General features: G+C 31.0%; 1 protein-coding gene across 1 annotated transcript; it reads right to left on the bottom strand.

Moving 5' to 3' along the window:
• Positions 1 to 1,364: 1,364 nt before the first annotated feature.
• Positions 1,365 to 16,666, bottom strand: LOC124534376 (delta and Notch-like epidermal growth factor-related receptor). The gene is made up of 12 exons (XM_047110184.1): positions 16,438 to 16,666; positions 15,170 to 15,765; positions 12,924 to 13,126; positions 12,545 to 12,717; positions 11,833 to 11,951; positions 11,598 to 11,751; positions 10,270 to 10,524; positions 6,239 to 6,381; positions 5,040 to 5,162; positions 3,944 to 4,046; positions 3,329 to 3,507; positions 1,365 to 2,869 (listed from the first exon to the last, which is right to left on the bottom strand). Exons 2-12 carry the CDS (start codon positions 15,668 to 15,670, stop codon positions 2,660 to 2,662), a joined length of 2,163 nt encoding a protein of 720 aa, XP_046966140.1. The 5' UTR covers positions 15,671 to 15,765; positions 16,438 to 16,666; the 3' UTR covers positions 1,365 to 2,659.
• Between the last annotated feature and the right edge of the window lie 3,033 nt (positions 16,667 to 19,699).

The following is a 19,699-nucleotide window of genomic DNA, read 5'->3' as shown; positions in this document are numbered from 1 at the left end:
TTAACTCAGATGATCGATTTGAGAAAATATATTTTATTATCTGACAACTCAGAAGATACGTTAGGTTTTCTCCACCGATTAATTCAAAATTCAGAACCAGGTTCTGTTCCTTAAAAGGATTGGTCGTAGACAAAGTCACCCAAGATAGTTATTATGTTAAGTGCTGTGCCTAGTGCGGACGGTTCGAATAACTGCCATATTATGACATAGTTTAGATTACTTGATGATTTAGTGTTAAGAATTTTAATATAGGTCTTTTATTGTTCACGCATGTTGCAAGTAAAATCGAATTTTATTAGAATAAAACTTGGTACGTATTTCGGTATTTACGTATTTTATGTATTGTGTTGTTTTGTTTTCTAAAACGAACCGCGTTCGGTGTTTAGCGACATCCGTCCGACGCATGTTGTATATCTTCCATATTATATTAACATTTTTACTCACTCGTTGATATCTTCCCACTTTATTTTAAGAAATTTGGAATCTCTATAAATGTTATAAGTTTATGCATTTCATTGCTCAAAGTCTGCATTTAGTTCGGAGCGGGGCGGACTCTAAGATTTTCATCGTGTTATATTGTACTTACTTATACGTATCGTCGTAATGATATTTATTTATGTACTTATGGTTATAAATTGTGCAGCTTTAATGTTTACTCACATTGATGTTAGATCGTGATTCTGAATCTCGTCATAAGTCACAAACGTCAGTAGCAATAAAATACGTAATTCAGTATAGTAGTTCAATGGGCGTGTTCTCGGGGCGTCGCCGGTGCGCCGCGGCGTTGTTGTGCAATGCTTAAGTTTATCAGAGTAACTATAAAACGTGTGTATATTGGACGATTGGAGTGGACGACGGCGTAAATCGGTTAGTAAATGGACGCGGGCGCGCCGGCGCACGCGCACGACCCGCCGCCTCGTGGAGATAGTCACACTAGTTATTATACACATGCCGAAAGTGGTAGCACATTTTCGTTATAAAATTTTAATCTACTTAAGTTTAAATTGAATAGATGTTACGTTATTCTTTTATATGAATATTTGTAAGTTGTCATAAAAATATTATTAATATAATTATTTTTATCAAAGTTTATAATCTAAATAAAAATGTTTTTCTTCAAAACATAAATGGTATTTTTATTGTCATTATCCTTATACTACGAATTGTCTAAAAATAATTTTATAAAGTAAACATAAATGAATAAGATAACGAAAAAAAAAATTAAGTAACCTAAAAGTATTTGAATAGGTATCTAAATATAACTTACCCATTAGCATAAGATTGTCATACATTGGTACCTATTTATTTTTTTAATAAATTAATTTTGATAGAATGCGTCTACAAAACCAATAATACTAAAAATGTTTCATTTAATAAACTTTATTAATTACGATTTACAACAACAATTATCGCAAATTTACATTAAAAAGCTTAGTCCACAAAAGCATGAAGATGAAATATATTTGAGAAATTCCGATCTATTCTTTAAATCTATGATTGAATAAAGAAAAAAAGTAGAAGTTTCTATGATCTAGACTAAGAAGAAAATTTGAACAAGATTTAAAGATAAGTTCAGTAAAAGCAACTATGCTGAAGGTCAGTCATTTCATTTCGCTTACTATCCACTAAGAATAATTTTCCATAGATTATTTAATGTTTACACAGAAAATATAAAAACTATCAATTTTGAATACCTTTCCTATTATACAAAGATGTAGTAATACATATTTTGTGCGTTCTTAGTGGACAGTTATTAGGTACAGGTGCGTACAGAAACATCTGTACTACCGACTACGTATATAAACACATACTATATTCAGGCGCGAAAAGCCTTCATATTTCAGTACTATGCAGGCACTTCAATTGTCCATTAATAATAATGAATATTAAAAAAAAATACAACTAGAAATGTATTTCACCAAATACTTATTAATTATATTCCACATTTCTATCACATGTCACAAGAATAAATTAATAAACTTAGCACTCATTACTTTCTATCGACTTTGGATTTTCATCTGAAGAGCAGTTCTATAACTAAAATGAATATCATATGAAATCTGTAGTTAAAAATATTCCGATTCTTAAGTTAGTTAACACATTAAAATACACATAAAACACTTAATCGAACACGACACATATTTAATAGAACTTTCATTTTTAAAGTAAATTAATTTTATAAATCTTCTAAAATTACATTAAAGTTAGAAAGTTCTATCCTTATATTTTCAAGCTCCACTCTCCGGGCCCATTAATGGCTTCGCTACATCGTACTAGAAGCGATTCAAGCAACAATTTATTGAGCTTTCGTGTAGCATGATTACTATAATCACAGAGTAAAATAATAACTTTACCATCGATTCATTTAAATGTTCGTTTAGATATTCTTATAAAATACCTGCATAAATGCACTAACACAAATAGCACTTCATAATATTTCACCTCTGTATGTGTTTCAGAATTATAATATTTGCACATTGAGTGAAGCCTCTCTAGTGGCTCGAATGCATCTTAGACATCAAAATATTACAAACGATCTTGATGATCGTTTCATAGGTTTATTGCTTTTTATCGGTACGTCTAATCGAAGTCTCCGACTGTAAGAGAGTTATATTTGTATTTTGAACCGTTCCCCATCGGAACAGTTCGCGAGTGATGGCTATTGTATGAGCGGGGAGCTCTGGCTATCGCTGAAGTCGAGGGTGTAGTACATGTCGGTGGTGTCGAGCGCAGCGGGCGGGTGAAAGGGCGCGGCGGGGGCGCGCTTGTCCTGCAACCAGTGGTGCGGCGGGCCCGGCTCCGATGCGCGGGACAAGCGGGACAGGAGACGTGAGTATGTCTTGTTGACTCGACAGTGACACGCTGTCACCTGAAGTGATATCAAGGAAAACTATATTGATTTTCTAAATAAGTTTTCAGTTAATCAAAAGGAGAAAATTCAATTAAAATTTGCAACTGTCATATTATAAACATCGTGATATATAGAAATAACATTTAAATTACTTCAATTTTAACATTTCAGATCTCAATCGCAATATTTTAAGCCATATTCACATAATATTGATATGGCAAGTCATCATCATAGCCCATAGACACTAGCGCTGTGAGATATATAAAGCATTCTGTTAATATTATGTATTTTGTGCCTGTTGTTACACTGGCTTAATCACCCTTCAAATTGGAGTACGACAACACTAAGTACTGCTTCGCGGCAAATTAGCTGATGTACCTTCCCAGTTGGGCTTGCACAAAGTCCTATTACAAGTAAAAGTATGTCTCACATATCTATTATACTCATACAATAAAAATATTCTTCTGTAATTCTTACCACGACACCAACAATAGCAATAGCCGCGCCGAGGGTTCCCGCCGCGATGTATACGTTGTGCAGACGGTCGTGGTAGAGACCGAGCGGCAAGTGCAGCTCACGGACGGAGCCTCCGCCACCACGGGACTCCGTGCCTAACTCACTCTCACCATCCACAACCGATTCGAGAATGAAGTCCTCTGAAAGTGTTCGTTATTGCTATCATTGATAAGGTTTCATTTGAAAGCTTATTAATTCCTGATGTATGTATGTCGAATATAAAAGATATTTTTATATGCATTTCGATGAAGTTAATTGAGTCCATTAGGTGACTAAAGAGGCTTTTAGACGTGATTAAGCAAATGCCTCGTACATCTAGCAATGATATATAAGATTTTTATAATTATATATTCATTGCATTTAATAACAGCGTTAAGAATAATTATTTGTTTAACATTGCATAATTAATGTTATCACTAAAATTATTTATTAGATCATATCATTAGATGATTATTATTATGTAAAGGTTTACGCGTTTCATTCTAAAACTAAAACGGTTACAATAAAGAGAACACAATAGAAAACTAGTTTTGGATTATCATAATACCGCATAAATATATATATAGTAATTCAAACCTTCACAAAGTCTCCCAGTATATCCCGGTCTGCAGGAACAGTAAAAGGAGTCCACGCCACTCCAGCACGTACCGCCATGAGCACAAGGATTATTATCGCAAGCCTGTATGGTAAATTGTTCGTTATGGTTTCATACTGTATAGCAAAGCCAATTGTCTCTCTAAAACTCGATATCCATGTATGTACTTTGATTGTAAAACTTATTAGTGTTTGTATGTATAGAATAATTATGTTTCTATATCAGTATACTAGAGAAGCTTTATACGCTTAGTTAATGCTTGAAAGCCTTCTAGTTAACTAATGAACAATCGAGTCAAGAATAATAATATTACACGCGGGCGCTTTGTGCTGATCTCTCAGTTGTTAAATGACATTCGATTTCTAATCTGTTTTGAAACAACAATTCTAGTACAGAAACAAATACATGAGATTACGTTCGTTTAAATTGTAATGATAAATCCGATGTAGATCTATATCTTAATATCAATATGTAACGGGAAAAAATACTCAGAATGCAGAAAGCTAAAATATATACACAATATAAGTTACAAATATTAAATAAAATAAAACATGTCTATGTCAAAATTAAAAAACAAAAAGCATTTTTTGTCATATACTTGATTTATTATTGTAATAGTGACAAGTTTTCGTCGAGCCAAGCCTTTTATTGTTTGATCTTTCAAATTTTATAAATACTTTAATAATGGTTACATCGAAACGTAACAATAATAAATTCATATAAGTTTTGTAGCTGCATATCTTCAAACTTTTGTACTTCTCTTATTATCTCTATCTTACACTTCTAAAATCTCGTGTCTCGTTTGTTTATCAATGAATTATGGCCATTAAGCCACTAGCATAAATTAATATCGTCATTAAATAATTTAAAAAGTTACTAAATTTCAACTAATTAATTTTTCAAAACGAAAAGCCAAACGCGATGCTGTTAAACGAAATTAAAATTCGCACCAGTTGTGAGAAATATGGTACAGAAGCTCTTACTCAAAAAAAAAATACTCTTGACATACTAACTAATATTTTTCCTAATTACCATGAAATTAAATGTTGCGGTTAAAAATAATTATGTAAACCTTACCGACGTGGCTGGTATGTGGCATTCTTCTCCAACGAAGCCACTGGGACATTCGCAAGAGTAACTATTTCCATGGTCCGTGCAGTACCGTTGTGGAGGGCAGGGGTTAGGAGAACACAGATCAACCTATTGAAAATAATTAAAAGACTGGAAAACGTTGTTTTAATTAACTCTCTTGAAGCTTAATTTCAATTATTTATTAATTACTGGACGAAACAATTCGATTTACTTTATCTTAATTTTTATTTTATATTTAAGCAAATTTGTAATAAATCTTTTTAAATACTATTATATTAAATCAAATCAAATTTATTTTGAATAAACTTCACAATGAGGCATTTTTGAATTGTCGTTAATTAAATGTGTACTACCACCGTTTCGGAAGGCAGCCTCTAGCGAGAAACGACAAAAACTCGCATAGTTGCTCTTTTCAAATAAACATATTTACAATGCTGTTCTTTATAATAATTAGTGTTCTGTGTTGGAATCCGAGCCTAATTCCAGGCGTTTTTATCTAAAAAGTACTCTTTTAATGAATAAGATTTATTTATTAATTTAGTCTTACTAAAACTTTTTAAATTTTGTCAATGTTAAATTGATTATATTTACCGGTATCTTATTATATATGTATAATTTATACCTATTGAATTTCATCGTTCTACTTTTAAGTGCATATATCAACGAAAGAACGCCCTTCCTCTCTCTTGAATAAATTATAGCGAGACGCTCTCTTAAAGATAACATACTATATATAGTATACGAAAATATTTAAATGTAGTCAAAAAGTATTACATAACCATACTTGGTAAAATACCTTGATTTAAATATATCAGATTAAATCAAGACAGCTGTAATTTATTTAAGTAGGTATTATTTGATGTAATATTAATTACTACCAATTATTGGAACTATAATTTCTAGTAATCATAGGTGGCATGCAAATCTACTCGACTATTTGGCAATTTATTTAATTACTTACATAAAACATACACAATAAAAAGAATACTCGAATCTATGCCCTTTTAAAACATTTAGAATAATACGAATTCTTTATTAATGTTTTTAATATAGGCTTTAAACAAATGAAAATCGTTACGTATTCATCTATATACTTAAAATTATTGCAATAAGTTTGACGATTATCAGATTCAATATAGCAGTCCTTATATTAAGAATATTGATTTAGAGATCAATTTATTCACCTTCAATTGGCAAGTGTCGCCTGTGTAGCCGCGTCCACACGAGCATTCAAATGCGCCGACGCGGTCGGTGCACGTGCCGCCGTTCACACAAGGTGACGATTCACATTCATTGTATTCCAACTCACATTGGTCGCCCGTATATCCTAAATAATATATGCTAGTTTAATTTGCAAACATATAATATGCTATTATATAAATATTTATATTTTACTGTTCAAATAGTTATAAATAAGTAGATATATGCGTTCATATTAGAAAAATATTATCAATATAAATGAAGATTATTTTTTTTAAATTAATAATACAAAATACACTGATATATACATAAGAAGTATCTACATATTTATATTAACATTAGCATCGGATAGTCGGATTTTAATTTATTCATAAATAAAATAAAATGATTTCTTGACGATCTTTAACGGGCTCTTTAAAAATAACTTGAAAACCAACTTATCATATTCATCAATTTAAATTATTTATTTAATAATTAGGTATATCGGTCGAAATGAAGATGTGTTATTAGTATATAAAAACGTTTAACCTAGACGTTACAAAGCAAATATAACTATTTTTGTTTCTTGATAGCAACTACACCATAGAAAAACCCATGAGACTTGATATCTCAGGCTCGAATATCACGGCTTAATACAGAAGCCCATAAAAGCGCTCTATGTATACACATTATGTTAGAATTGCAAAGCTAAAAGCGGAAAAGGGAGGCTAAAAGCTTGGCTGTAATCGAGATCACTTGGTTTTTTCTTACAGTTCACATGTCCTACAAAACTAAACGTACTATTATCCTCAGGACCTTGTCCATTTTAAAATTTAATATTTCATTTAGGTAAGCACGCCACGCCTCGTTTAATTATGTACGCAATTATTACGCGTAGGTAATGCATGCACAAACAATACAAACAGTGCCACGATATTAGGAAAACGGAAATAGTATTTTTTTTATATTGTTTTTAAATTAGTTTTCGGTATAGTCTTAAAAATCTTCAAAAATAGATTATTTAAATAACGTATTTTACAAAAACCAAACACATACTCACAACTAGTAAATGCACTGTGTAATACTAGTACATACTCGTACAATATGTATGAGTAGAATGATACGATATAGTAAGTATAGTAAGATTCGAGTTAAATATCACATTAACCTTGCCCATACAAATTTACTTACTATGACTTGTAGTAAAATTGATAGACAAATACACTAAAGACACATCGTCTAAATGTATTTACTCGGTCTTGGGTTACTTCGTGTCTCGTTCTCGTGAAATGACAGTGCATATTTTTTTACCAAAAGATTTTCAAATTAATCTCTGGAATACTATTAATACTAATAATTATCCCAAAGTCAGTTTTGTTCTATTAAATGAAGTCTAGTAGAGAGATCGTTCACTTAGTTAAGTGAAATGGTTCGTAACTTGGAAAGAAGGGTCGACACATTAAGATTAGCACTATTTATGATGTTAGGGAGGCGTAAATCGTTTTTTTTTAGGGCATTGTGATTAATAGATTACTTAAAGAGCCACAAGAGCCTTCTTCTCTTAAGAAAAATATTTGGAGTGTATTCCAAGAAGCTACTCTAGTTCGGATATATGTATGTATATAACTTGTTTCCGATGCTTGCAAGTTTTCTTACAATATTTCCTCCTTTAACACACACGAAATAGTTTATTATATTAACACAGGTATATAAAGCACTCGAAGATTCCGTGAAACTTTCCCGTATTTGAGGCTGTGATCATCAACTATATCTTGGCCCATATGTAACATATAAATAACAAGAAATATAAGTTTAGGGTACCCTATTTCTTTGGTATCGTATACTAAATATAAACAGTTTATTAAAGTGATATTAAGTAATATAATATTATATAATTCGTATTTTTATTATTTGCATTCCTTTCATCTCTCCAATATTGTATCGTAAATGTTAAAACTACTCGACTTTTACGGATGAGAGTTAAAAAATGGCAATATGCCAAAACACAATAAGAAAGCTTCACATCGATTGAACGTGGATTGGCGAACAGAATATTGGACGATGGAATTATGAATTTAAGAGCTATTTGAATAATTGTATATTGATGTTATAAATCCACTAAATACTATTATTTACCATTATTTTTTTATTTCATTGCAAGTTCTTGAATAGTTATGAATAGAGTATTTGTAAACCGACCCATTAAGTCGGATTACAATTATATTACAAAATTTTATGATTATTCTAATTGGAGACCATCCAGAAAATAAAATACGAAGTTTATTTTCAGTATATTCAAAATATGTAGGGAATTCTTATATTCAGTTTTACTTTCTCCCTAAAAAATAGCATGATGAAAATAAAGGATTAAATAAATATCTTTATATGCTTGAACGCAGCTAGGTAACCTATAAAGTTGCTTTTACGTATTCATCCCAAGGGACTGTTTGCCCTCATTCCTCCTAAATTTCCTTTTCTGGCGGAAAAACAACTGTCTTCATTAATTTAGGCCAATCTGCTAAGCAACGATAAAACATTTATACATATTTACACTGTCGATGAATACGTATGTATTTAGAGACGGCGAAGATGATAAAATGTAATGATAACGATAAAAATAATAAGTTTATCACTAATCATCACTACAACTATAAAAACTTTGTAAATAAATAACATTTATAGTAATATATAATAAAAAAATCAAACAGATATTAATTTGTGTATGAGTTTTAGTTATGTATTCAAAATCAACATATATTTTTGAAAGAAATATTTTCGGTTTCGCAACCATTTAAAAAAAAAGACCTTTCTACGAAGAAATTATTTTAATTTTCTTAGTATATTTTCTTAGTATATTTTAATTTTACTTGGTGGCAGTACCAGTGGTCGGGCTTTGTGCTGCGGAATAACATAAGTATGTAGTATTTACCATATAATTAACATATATTCTACTGCCAAGCAGCAATACTTAGTTTTGTTGTATTCCAGTTTGAAGAATAAGTAAACCAGTGTAACTATGGGCTCAAGAGACATAACATTTTAGTTCCCAAGGTTGGTGACACATGAGCGATGTAAAGAAAGGCTAAAATTTCTTACGGCGCCAATGTTCAAAGACAATGCACACTGCCCATAGCAGAAGTAACCAAATAATATTTGGTAGCCCATTAGCCTGTGCGTCTACTAAGAGCATAAAAACACAAAACTTTCAATGAAATTTTAAGTAGATATTTTGAATCGTATATATAAATGAGCTTTTTTATCATCTACCTAATATTAGTATTAAAATAATGATAAAATATTTTGCTACAATTTTCATTACTTTAATTTGTCTAAATAGCACTTTTAAAAAAGACGTTAAATGAGAAGTTGCTCGGAGAGAACTAGTGGGCAGCCTTCCAAAAGCGTTTCATATTAATCACCCAAATAATATTGCTACCCGGATCTTTGTCGGTTTGACTGTAATTGACTAAGTTTGAACAATTTATTACACTATATCCTGACCCTTTTTGCTTTCCGTGGCTGTTACTGTGCAATATAATTAAGAAATGATGACGTGTAATAAAAGGCTTCTAACAGATTCGTTATAGGGTATTATTATTACATAGAAGCTGTTTTTTCTACATACACATTCTAATTTAAAATATTTATGTAAAAAAAATTTCGCTGAAATGTTACTTAAATAAAAAGCAATATTGTTAAAAAATGTAATATATTCAATATACATACCTAATATAGTATTTTAAGTATTTTTATTAATGATTATCAACGTGATTTATAATATATTGGTTCCATTTTTAAGAAATTGTTAAAAACGGAACTTCTAATTAACATTAGACGCGTATAATATTTTATTCTTACTTTATATGAAACACTGTGTTGTATGTATGTAGAAAAACCATCATCTTAAAAGTTATACCCAAATAAATGTAATATATTTTGTAGAATGCATAGAACATAGGAAAAATAAAAGAAAAATATATAAAGATACTATTAATAAAGCTAACATAATGTATATTAAAAACGTGATAATCCTTACCTGGTTTACAAAAGCAGCGATATTTCTGTTCTTTTATTTCATTATCAACTTGTTCCACACAAATACCCTTATTGCAAGGATTAGATGCGCATGCGCCTCCGGTAACGGGAAGTTCGCAATTAGATCCCGTCCACTGTTCAGTGCAAGCGCAGTGAAAAGTTGTAGATCCATTCATTGCCATACTCATGCATGATCCTCCATTGATACAAGGTCCTGAATAGCATGGATCTTTTTCGCATTTTCTTCCAGTAAATCCTACACACATTTATATCATCATTATTGCCATTATCATTACATAATATAAAACAAAGACGTTTACCGCTGTCTGTCCTTATGTATGGTTAGGTCTTTAATATTATTAATATATAGAGAAAGATTCGAGAGGAGGTTTTTTGTATAAAATACATACACAATATAGTAGAATAAATAGTAGTTTAAAGTGTTGTCGTAAATAAACACATTGTTTAGTATATTTAGTTTCAGCATTGCACCCGTGCGTAGCAGGGGCGAGTCGTTAGTATTTAATAAAAAAGGTATTTTAACATAATAAAAACTATTATGTTAACTGAGCACCTCAATCTGTGTTATTTAATAAGAAATAAAAAAAATAATTAAACAGATACAACTTAAAGGTAATTCGAACGCAAGATTAATTAATAAAATTAACTTTCAGCTTAATATGGACAAAATAAATTTATCGGTGCTATTCGAATTTAAGTAAACCTTTTAAGGGTACCGCGTAGCTAATTGGGTGTGCGATTACGCAAATGCGAATTGTATTTTCGACTCTTTGATTACGTAATGATAAGTCTTAAATAACCGTAAGTTTTAATTTATTATTTAACATTATAAGAAAAAATATATAAAAAATGCAATACTAAATAAGACAGTTCTAACTATTAAAATATTATTGAAATAAATTTCTATAAAATCTAAACTGATATATTTTTTAAATGAACTCAAAGCGATCTGAAGTTATAGTACGCTAAATATACTTCAAAGTACATATATTAGAACGTAATAATCTACTATCCAAAATCTGCAATCGGAAAATATATTGGTACAGCTAAATTACCTTGAATATATTCGGATGAAGTTAACGTAAAGAACGTTAACTTAATAACTTAATACATATTTTTGAAATGTTAGCGCCTTTGTAGATAAAACTATAACTAAGAAATAAACATTCTATTAAGTTAGTTATAAAAACAAAATTAAGCCTACGCTCTCTTTTGATTGTTTATGAGATTTTTCTACTTATGGAATATTAGGATAAAATTATAACTTTAAATAAAACTTCAAAAGATATTTTGTATGTGGATATTTACCATATGGGCATAAGCAATGATAGTTTGCGCCATTTAGAGGTTGCGTGAGGTCGACACATATGCCATTATTCAAACACGGTGACGGATAGCACACGTCCCTGTCTTCACAATGCGGCCCAACGTATCCTAGGCAACACTGGCACTCGTAACCTTCCTGTAGGAGATATTTATAAATTTTCCCATAGTTTCATGATAAATAAATGTCTGTTAAATATATTATGATTTATTGAATTACCATAGAAACATTAGTATAGCAAACTCCTTTTCCGGAACAGTCTTGAGATTCACCGCAGTTATCCGATTTTACGGTTACCTTTAAACGGACGCAATGGGATCCCCAGTTCTCGGATACAACTGTAAAAATATTTTTATTGTCTCCTGGTGTTACAAACAGCTCACAATGCAAATACCGAAAAGTAAGTACTACATTTAATTTCACGGAATATATGTTTTACATTTTATTGACTGTTTTCAGTGCGTATTAATAGTAGTAATAAAACAGATATTTTGTTGATAGTTTTTGTTTTTACCAACCGACGCGATGTTTTGTTTGGTTGCTTAGTAATATTTCAGTTTTTGCTGCAATATTTCATCATATTTCACGCGGATGTATAGTACGAAATGTTATTTCAAAATAAAATATTAGTTGTGTAGAAATACAATAATGTCTTAGTTATAACTTAGTCTGTCTTAGTTATATTGACAAATAACCAGTGTTTAATAGTTACAGTTTATAACACAGAACAAAAAATAGATTTCAATTAATACTTTTTTTAAATACATTTTTGAAGTTGCATTTTCGAGAAATTTGTTCAATTTTGCACCATGCATATGGGGGTTAAAATTATCGCAAATAGTCACCCTTATCACCTTTTAACGGTAATACGTCGAATTACCAATAACCCTGTTTAAAACTTCATAACAAAGGTTTCTACTCACTAACTCACCTATTAACAAGTTCACGCCTTCTGTGAGGTCCTTATCGTAAAGTGTAAAAATTTTCGCAGCCTTTTCATCGAGAGGTGTAATGTCAAGTAACATTCCATCAGAAACATCGCAGTGTTCATGACCTTGCCGTGTTACCTGATACACTGCAGGTTGGAGTATAGCATGGTGTGATCTACAAGGAATTATTTTTGTAAACGAAAATAGTGTTCTATCGTTTCTTTTCTGATTAAACGACATATAAAATAAATAAATGTAAATATTCGTCCCACATTACCATAAATAAACATATAAATGTTAAAAGCATCATGCGACCGCTACGGGTCACTGAGTAATCCTCTGTACCAGGTATAGATTTTCTATTAATATGTATGAACCCACCTATCCTCGTTATGTGAAGAGTTCGAGTCAGTTGTTTCATTTGCACCATCGATGTGAACTGAAGTATCAACTGGAGTAAAGTATGCGATGCGGACGATAAGGATATCACCACTTTGAATGTCAGCAGATCCCTCCCATGACACGATAACCGGAGAACAATCCTCCTCGCGTTCACCGCGTCCGCTCATACATTCCTCCGACATCCATACCAAAAAATTACACCAATATTAATGTGTGTGTGTGTGTGTGTTCATTATAAACATAACCATACATATGTTAGAAAAACAATACGAATAAGTATACGATTTACAGTTAAGTATAGTACGACAAAACTTAGATGTAGCATCGGGAAATTCAATAAAACCGATTACTGCCGATTTACACAACCAATAGAAATAGCTCCCTATCGCGCCATTTGACGCTATTCGTCGCTATAGATTCCCGCGTCAGATCCGACCGATCCTTCAGTCCGAGAAAGCAAGTGCATGTAAATCGACGTGTCGAATTGACGAATATACCTAAGTCATATGATATTACAAGGTATTACGTTTGCGCAAAGATCATATTCACATACGAAATAAATATTGATAATTTGTTATATCGTACTTAATTCGGATGTGATCGGCTTTACGAATTTAGCCGATGCTACATATACATATATACTTATTTTATAGTTTAAAGTGCATGCAATTCTATTTGCAAATAGGAGCGTAGGCAACATAATATTGTTATTTATGCTCCGTCTCTAGCTAATGTTAAAGTTCAATGTTAATTTTCTTTTGTAGCGCATAATTGTTATAAGTCTCGTTTCTTATTATAACTTTATTTAACTTTGTTATGCAAGTAAATACGCTTATACTTATAGAATTTGAAAATCATTGCCAACATAATAATTAGTTTAAGTTTTCATACGTGCATTTGTGTGAATGAAAAATTATTATTTTAATTTAATACTTTATCATGACAGTGGAGATTTACATTTCATTATTATTATTGTGCACTATATATCTATAGATAGCTTTGATATAATTGCGTTATTATGTTAATATCTATATTATTATAAACTTGAAAGTAATTCTGTCTGTCTGTCGCTCGTTCACGATCAAACCGCTGAACCGAATTTGAGGAAATTTGGTATGATGCAAACTTGAACTCCAAAAAAACATAGGCTAATGTTGTCTTAGATTTTCGTGATTATTACACATTGAAATAAAACTAGTACCTATTAACGGATTTAAATCGCGTATATTAATTATTTTTATCATCCCGACGTTTCGAGCACTTTACAGCGTTCGTGGTCGCGGGTAGACTACCCGATTACTACGCGATTTAAATCCGTTAAAACTAATTTTATTTCAAAATATAGGCTACTTTTTTTGCTTAACACACATGACAACCAACACCCCAAAACACGAGAGAAGTTGCGGGCGACTATTAGTATTAGAATATACCACTTATAAAAATTTATACATGTAGATATACTATATAAAATACATGTGAAAATATCAAGAATATTTCTAACATTATTATGTTACCTGCAACTTACAAATTACTTTATATACTACATTTTTAATATTTGCATGCAAATTGCATATACTACATAAGTTGCGTATTATGAGAAAAAATATCTTTATGCGTTTATTCTGCTAAAGCTTAGAATACCACACTTAGGATTGTTAACAGAAATGAGGACACGACATATTTCTTTGAATGTCTTAAACTATTTAAGTAGAAAACCTTTTCCACTTGACGATTTGAGGCATATATGTTTGCCTTAATTTAAAAACTCTTTATTTTTTCCATAATTATGTTGCTTTTAGTAGGAGTAACAAGACACAATAATATTTACACGTGGTAAAGTTTTATGCAAGTTGGTTAGGGAAGATAAAAGTCATTACTTTCAAAAAGTACTTGTACTGTCAAACTTTATATTTCTGTTTTTAAAGCCAGTTGGCTTGTGGGCACGAGCAACATATCATCTTAGTCTACGTGGTTTGCTGCGCAATGAAAGTGTTATTGACATTTAGATAATTATCCGGCCATTGTCAAAATTTAAGTCAATGTTAACCACTTTTCATCAGGAGGTCCACAAAGCCTGTGCCTTCCTAAACCTATATAAAATATATAAATCCGATAGAAAGGATAAAGTCAACAAATGTAAACAAATATTACTAAACTATAAAATAAAATTAGCTATTTAAATTTATGTAGATTAATATAAATTAAAAAGATCTTTAAAAACTTACGGTGACCGGTAAATTAAGCTCGTGTGTCTCATTGCCTCGCCACAAACGCGACTCTCTCGGCAGTACGGGTAGATCGCAGTCTAAAGCCCCTAGGCGATCTTGAAGCCGCGTTGAAGAATGTACTGCACTCCCAAGTGCACTAGATGTAGTGTTTAACTTTTGCCTTCTTGCACTTTTCAGCGAGCCTTTTGTGCTATCGTACACTTGAGTTGTTACTTTGCGAATCGTGGTCGGGCTCTCTGTAGTAACGTTTTCGTTCGTTGTTTTAGCGCTTTCTTTTGTTGTCAGAGCAGCTACACTGAGTGGCTCTGTAGACTCTAATAGCTTTACGCTAGCCTTAGTAGACTGGGTACGCTCAGTAGGTAACGATGTGGTCGGAGTTAGTGATGTAGGCGCTACATTGATTTCATTTGTCAAATTATCTTTTATATCACCAAAACCAGTACTAATAACCGTAAAAAATAACACCAAAATCGGTATAACATTCATCGTATAAAACATATCTGGTTATTTAAAGCGCGTATTGTAATTACAGCATTTTTGATGTCCTAGGTTTGTTTGGCACTGGTTCAACGTTAAACGATGGACTGCATCTCCTGCCAAAACAATCCAATATACCTTTGCTTTATTCTGTCTTCAAATATTATTAATTTTATTTATTATATTATATACGTTTCAAAATAGTACTTATGCTTAATAATTATATTGATTTATTATTATTTACCTATAAGGAGCAGAATATCAAGGATCATACAAACGGCTTATAGCATTACCAAAGGCCCTTATAATGAATATTTAAATGCTGTCCCAAAAGCTTTCGTCATCAATAGGTACAGGTGCGCACTTCTAAGTCAAAACATCTACAATTGGAAAGCTGTTGTCTCTATTGAGGCACCCTCTTCAAATCAAAACGGGGAAAACCAAAAAGAGAAATCTCTTAAAAATAATTTTGTTATAAAATTTAAATCGAAGAGTATCAAGTCGTATCTATCTAACTATTGTTTGTTAATCTACATATTGTTTATGAAAAGATAAAAATAAAATAAAACATACAAATAGTAAATAATCAGAAATAATAATTAAGTATAACATCAAATATATCTTAAAAATTCCAAAAAAATACCAAACGATCGAACCTTTTTTGATACTATATATGGAATGTCTATCTATGTATATTCAGAAAAATAAAGATATTATATAGTATCATAATAATCATAAAAAGGCGATCATATAAATATACATATGCATGAAACTTAAATCGAGCTTACATCTAAAAGGATATTAATTTCATCCGGTCGTACAGCATGAATCGCCAACAACAACTTTTTGCACATCACTTATTCATATTATACTTTTGATTCAATTTTCCTTTTACATTTAAAAATTAATTAAGAATAAAAACAATGAGTGGATGTAGAAGTGTTATGACAGCTTGTAAGCGCGACGCAGGGCGGGCGGCGTCGTAGCCTGCAGCCTCCGTGGCACTGAGGGCGGAATGCCCGTGCCTCGCCCCGCCGCGTCCTTGCGCCCCCGCTACTCCTCTATCTTTACTTAGTTTTACTCCATGCCCGTAATATCAACGATTTCTTTAACGTGACTAAACTCAAGGCCACAGGCTGTTACGTTTAAGTTATCTTAACGGTTAGGACTTAAAGTTTGTTTGTTTCGAACTTATACCACACAGGTTATATAATAGAAGGTAAACTTATGTTAAAACATTTTACAAACTTTTCATGGTAACCACTATTGTTTCAAATTGTGTATTTAATTTATATCAATATAATACTTTTTATCATACCTTACCTATGTCCAATAAAAAGTGATGATGATAAGCTGCAATGAAGAAGAAGCTAAAATTCATAATATTATAGACTTACCTAAAAGTTAGTCATTTAGCTAAACTGTGCCATTTCATTGTTCTCACTTAGAAATAAAATTCGGTAAACTTTTACTTAAAAAAGTATGATTATATAATCGAAAATATTATTAAGTAACTACTTACAACAGAAAATCTTTAGGACTTATGGAATATATTATATATTTTGCAAGTTTTTTTTTTTTAAATCAAGCTAACAATAATCTCCATTCCCCAAAGATTAGTTCGGCACGCGAAGCAATAAAGAGACGCGATGTTGCCGAGCTGATAAACGAGCGGCACTCCAATCAGACAATCTGCCAAATAAAAGTGAACGAAATTTCTACCAGTCAGTAACTGTTATCAATTTTTTTTTTATAATGAACTGTCTGACTAGTAAATGTTTAAATTAAATATTTTTTCAATTATTATTAATTATACATAAATTCAGTTCCCGGCCCACAATATTATGTATAATATATATAGATATTTATTTAATTGGTTATTTATATCAATTATTATATGCTTCGAATAACAATACCTATGTAATATATGACACAATTATCAAATCTAAGTTAGTCATTGTGAAATCATCTACAAAGAGGGTCTTGTCGTGAAAATCTTTAAATACCTATTCCCTAAAATTATTGTGAGAACGCTGTCGTTATTTTGACAAAAATAAAAATACGAGTGAATCTCATAGTAACGAACTTATTTTTAATTAGCGATTATACTAAACGCAGCATTCAGCGCTTGAAAAAACTATAGAATAAAACTTCATGACGTAATGTATCGTTTTTACGGCGTTATGTAATTTGCTAAATGGAGGGTTGGGGGTGCGGCACGGTTGGATGTTGGCAGAGCGCCAACTCCCTGACGACCGACCACCCTTATCTCTGCATGGATCCACCACCAATATTCTTTTACTTAACTTGAAGTTCCTCATTCAGTTCCCTCTCCCCACATGGTTACAATACTATATATTAAGAATAGTCTTACTAGTCTTTTTTTCTAGTTTCATTGAGTCAAGTGTATGTTAGCCACAATAGAGCCATTGATAATGTGATTATAATGTCATGAAAGATTTTATAAATATTGTTGACAACATACTTTAATGCCTAAAAAGTACTGTCACAAAACAAAAAAGTACTTTCTTTTTTAAAGTTAAGTTCTTTTATACACAAATATTGAAAGACAGTGGTGGATTTACCAATAGTTAGTCTATAAGTTGAAGCCTAGGGCGGCAGATTTAGAAGGGCAGCAAATTTAGCCCTTTATTATTATTTTACAGAAATTTAAAAAAAACTTATAATTATATGTTATCCGTATACTCGTCACATAGATACATAGCGGGTTGGAAAAAACTACTCTAGTAACTGACTGAAATATCACCTAATTTATAATCATACTAATAACGGGAAAAAAATTATGTAATGAGGACGATAGAAGTCAAATCGTAAATATTGCAAAAAAAATGTCTCGCACTCTGAACGCCGGAGGCATCTGAGCTACTTCTCTTGTTACTCATATGGGATATACATACATAGACTACACTAAAGTTTAAGCAATTGTTTTTGAATCAATTACGTAATGAACATATGTATTAAGTTTTACAACATAATATAACTTTATATGATATCATAAGAATAAAGTTTTAAATGAACTTAAATTATATTAGAAAAATAATTTAGCTTAGCTTTTTAAGAAGTGAAAACAAATAGCATTATATATTAATAAAACAGTATTGTTTGTTCAAAATAACAAACTAAATCTTTAAAAAACTCGACTACAAATTGTATGTATAATTTTAACTAATGTATAAATAAATCGTTAATGTCCATTTAGGTATTAAAAAACATACAGTATAGTATATGAATAGCTTGTTAGTGTACCTATGAAGAGTCTTTCATTTAAGCCTTTTCAGGTAATGTAAATAGAAAATGTGTCACCCAACAGACGCGTTCATTTGCTACCTAGAATAGATACTACTTATATCTAGAATATTTAAACGTCAATTAAATATTTAAGTCCAACTCAACGATTTGAGACGCCTTTATTTGATAGTTGGTTATTTTAATCTAGCAACTCTATTGAAAATGAAGGATTCATAATTTTAACTCATTAGTTAATTTCACAATAAATTAGTAATCCCTTTTTATTTAATGAAGGATTTTTGTGTATAAATCTTATTAGACGACATTGCTGCCATTTTCTTTTTGTTCTTGGTTAAGTTGGAACAGATAAATCGTCATTGGCGCCACTTTTCAATTTTTCAGTTTCATTTGGATTTTTAAGACTGGGTGAATAATTATTACGATTAGTACTTTTTTAAATAAATTAAAAGTTTTAGATATTTTTGTATTGCTCGTACAAGACGAAAGAGGAAATCTGTATTATGTATCATTTAATTTCAAATTGAAATTACCTACGTAAATTAATTGATAAACATGACATAATTACCTTCCTATCCAAACTACGTAAAATATACAGATTAATTTGCGATTTAATTATTTCATTTCAAAATTTATTGATAATTTATCAAACAACTTCCTCACTTAAAATAAATGTTTAAATCAAATTAATTGGTTGTTAAGGAAATAAAACGGACTTTAAAAAATCTTGATCCTTTTAAAAAAACAGTCATAAAAATCATTTTTTAGGTAATAAAAAACCAG

This window comes from Vanessa cardui, chromosome 1 (genome assembly GCF_905220365.1).
Source record: "Vanessa cardui chromosome 1, ilVanCard2.1, whole genome shotgun sequence".
Classification (NCBI taxonomy): domain Eukaryota; kingdom Metazoa; phylum Arthropoda; class Insecta; order Lepidoptera; family Nymphalidae; genus Vanessa; species Vanessa cardui.
This window is presented reverse-complemented; position numbering and strand designations above follow the sequence as displayed.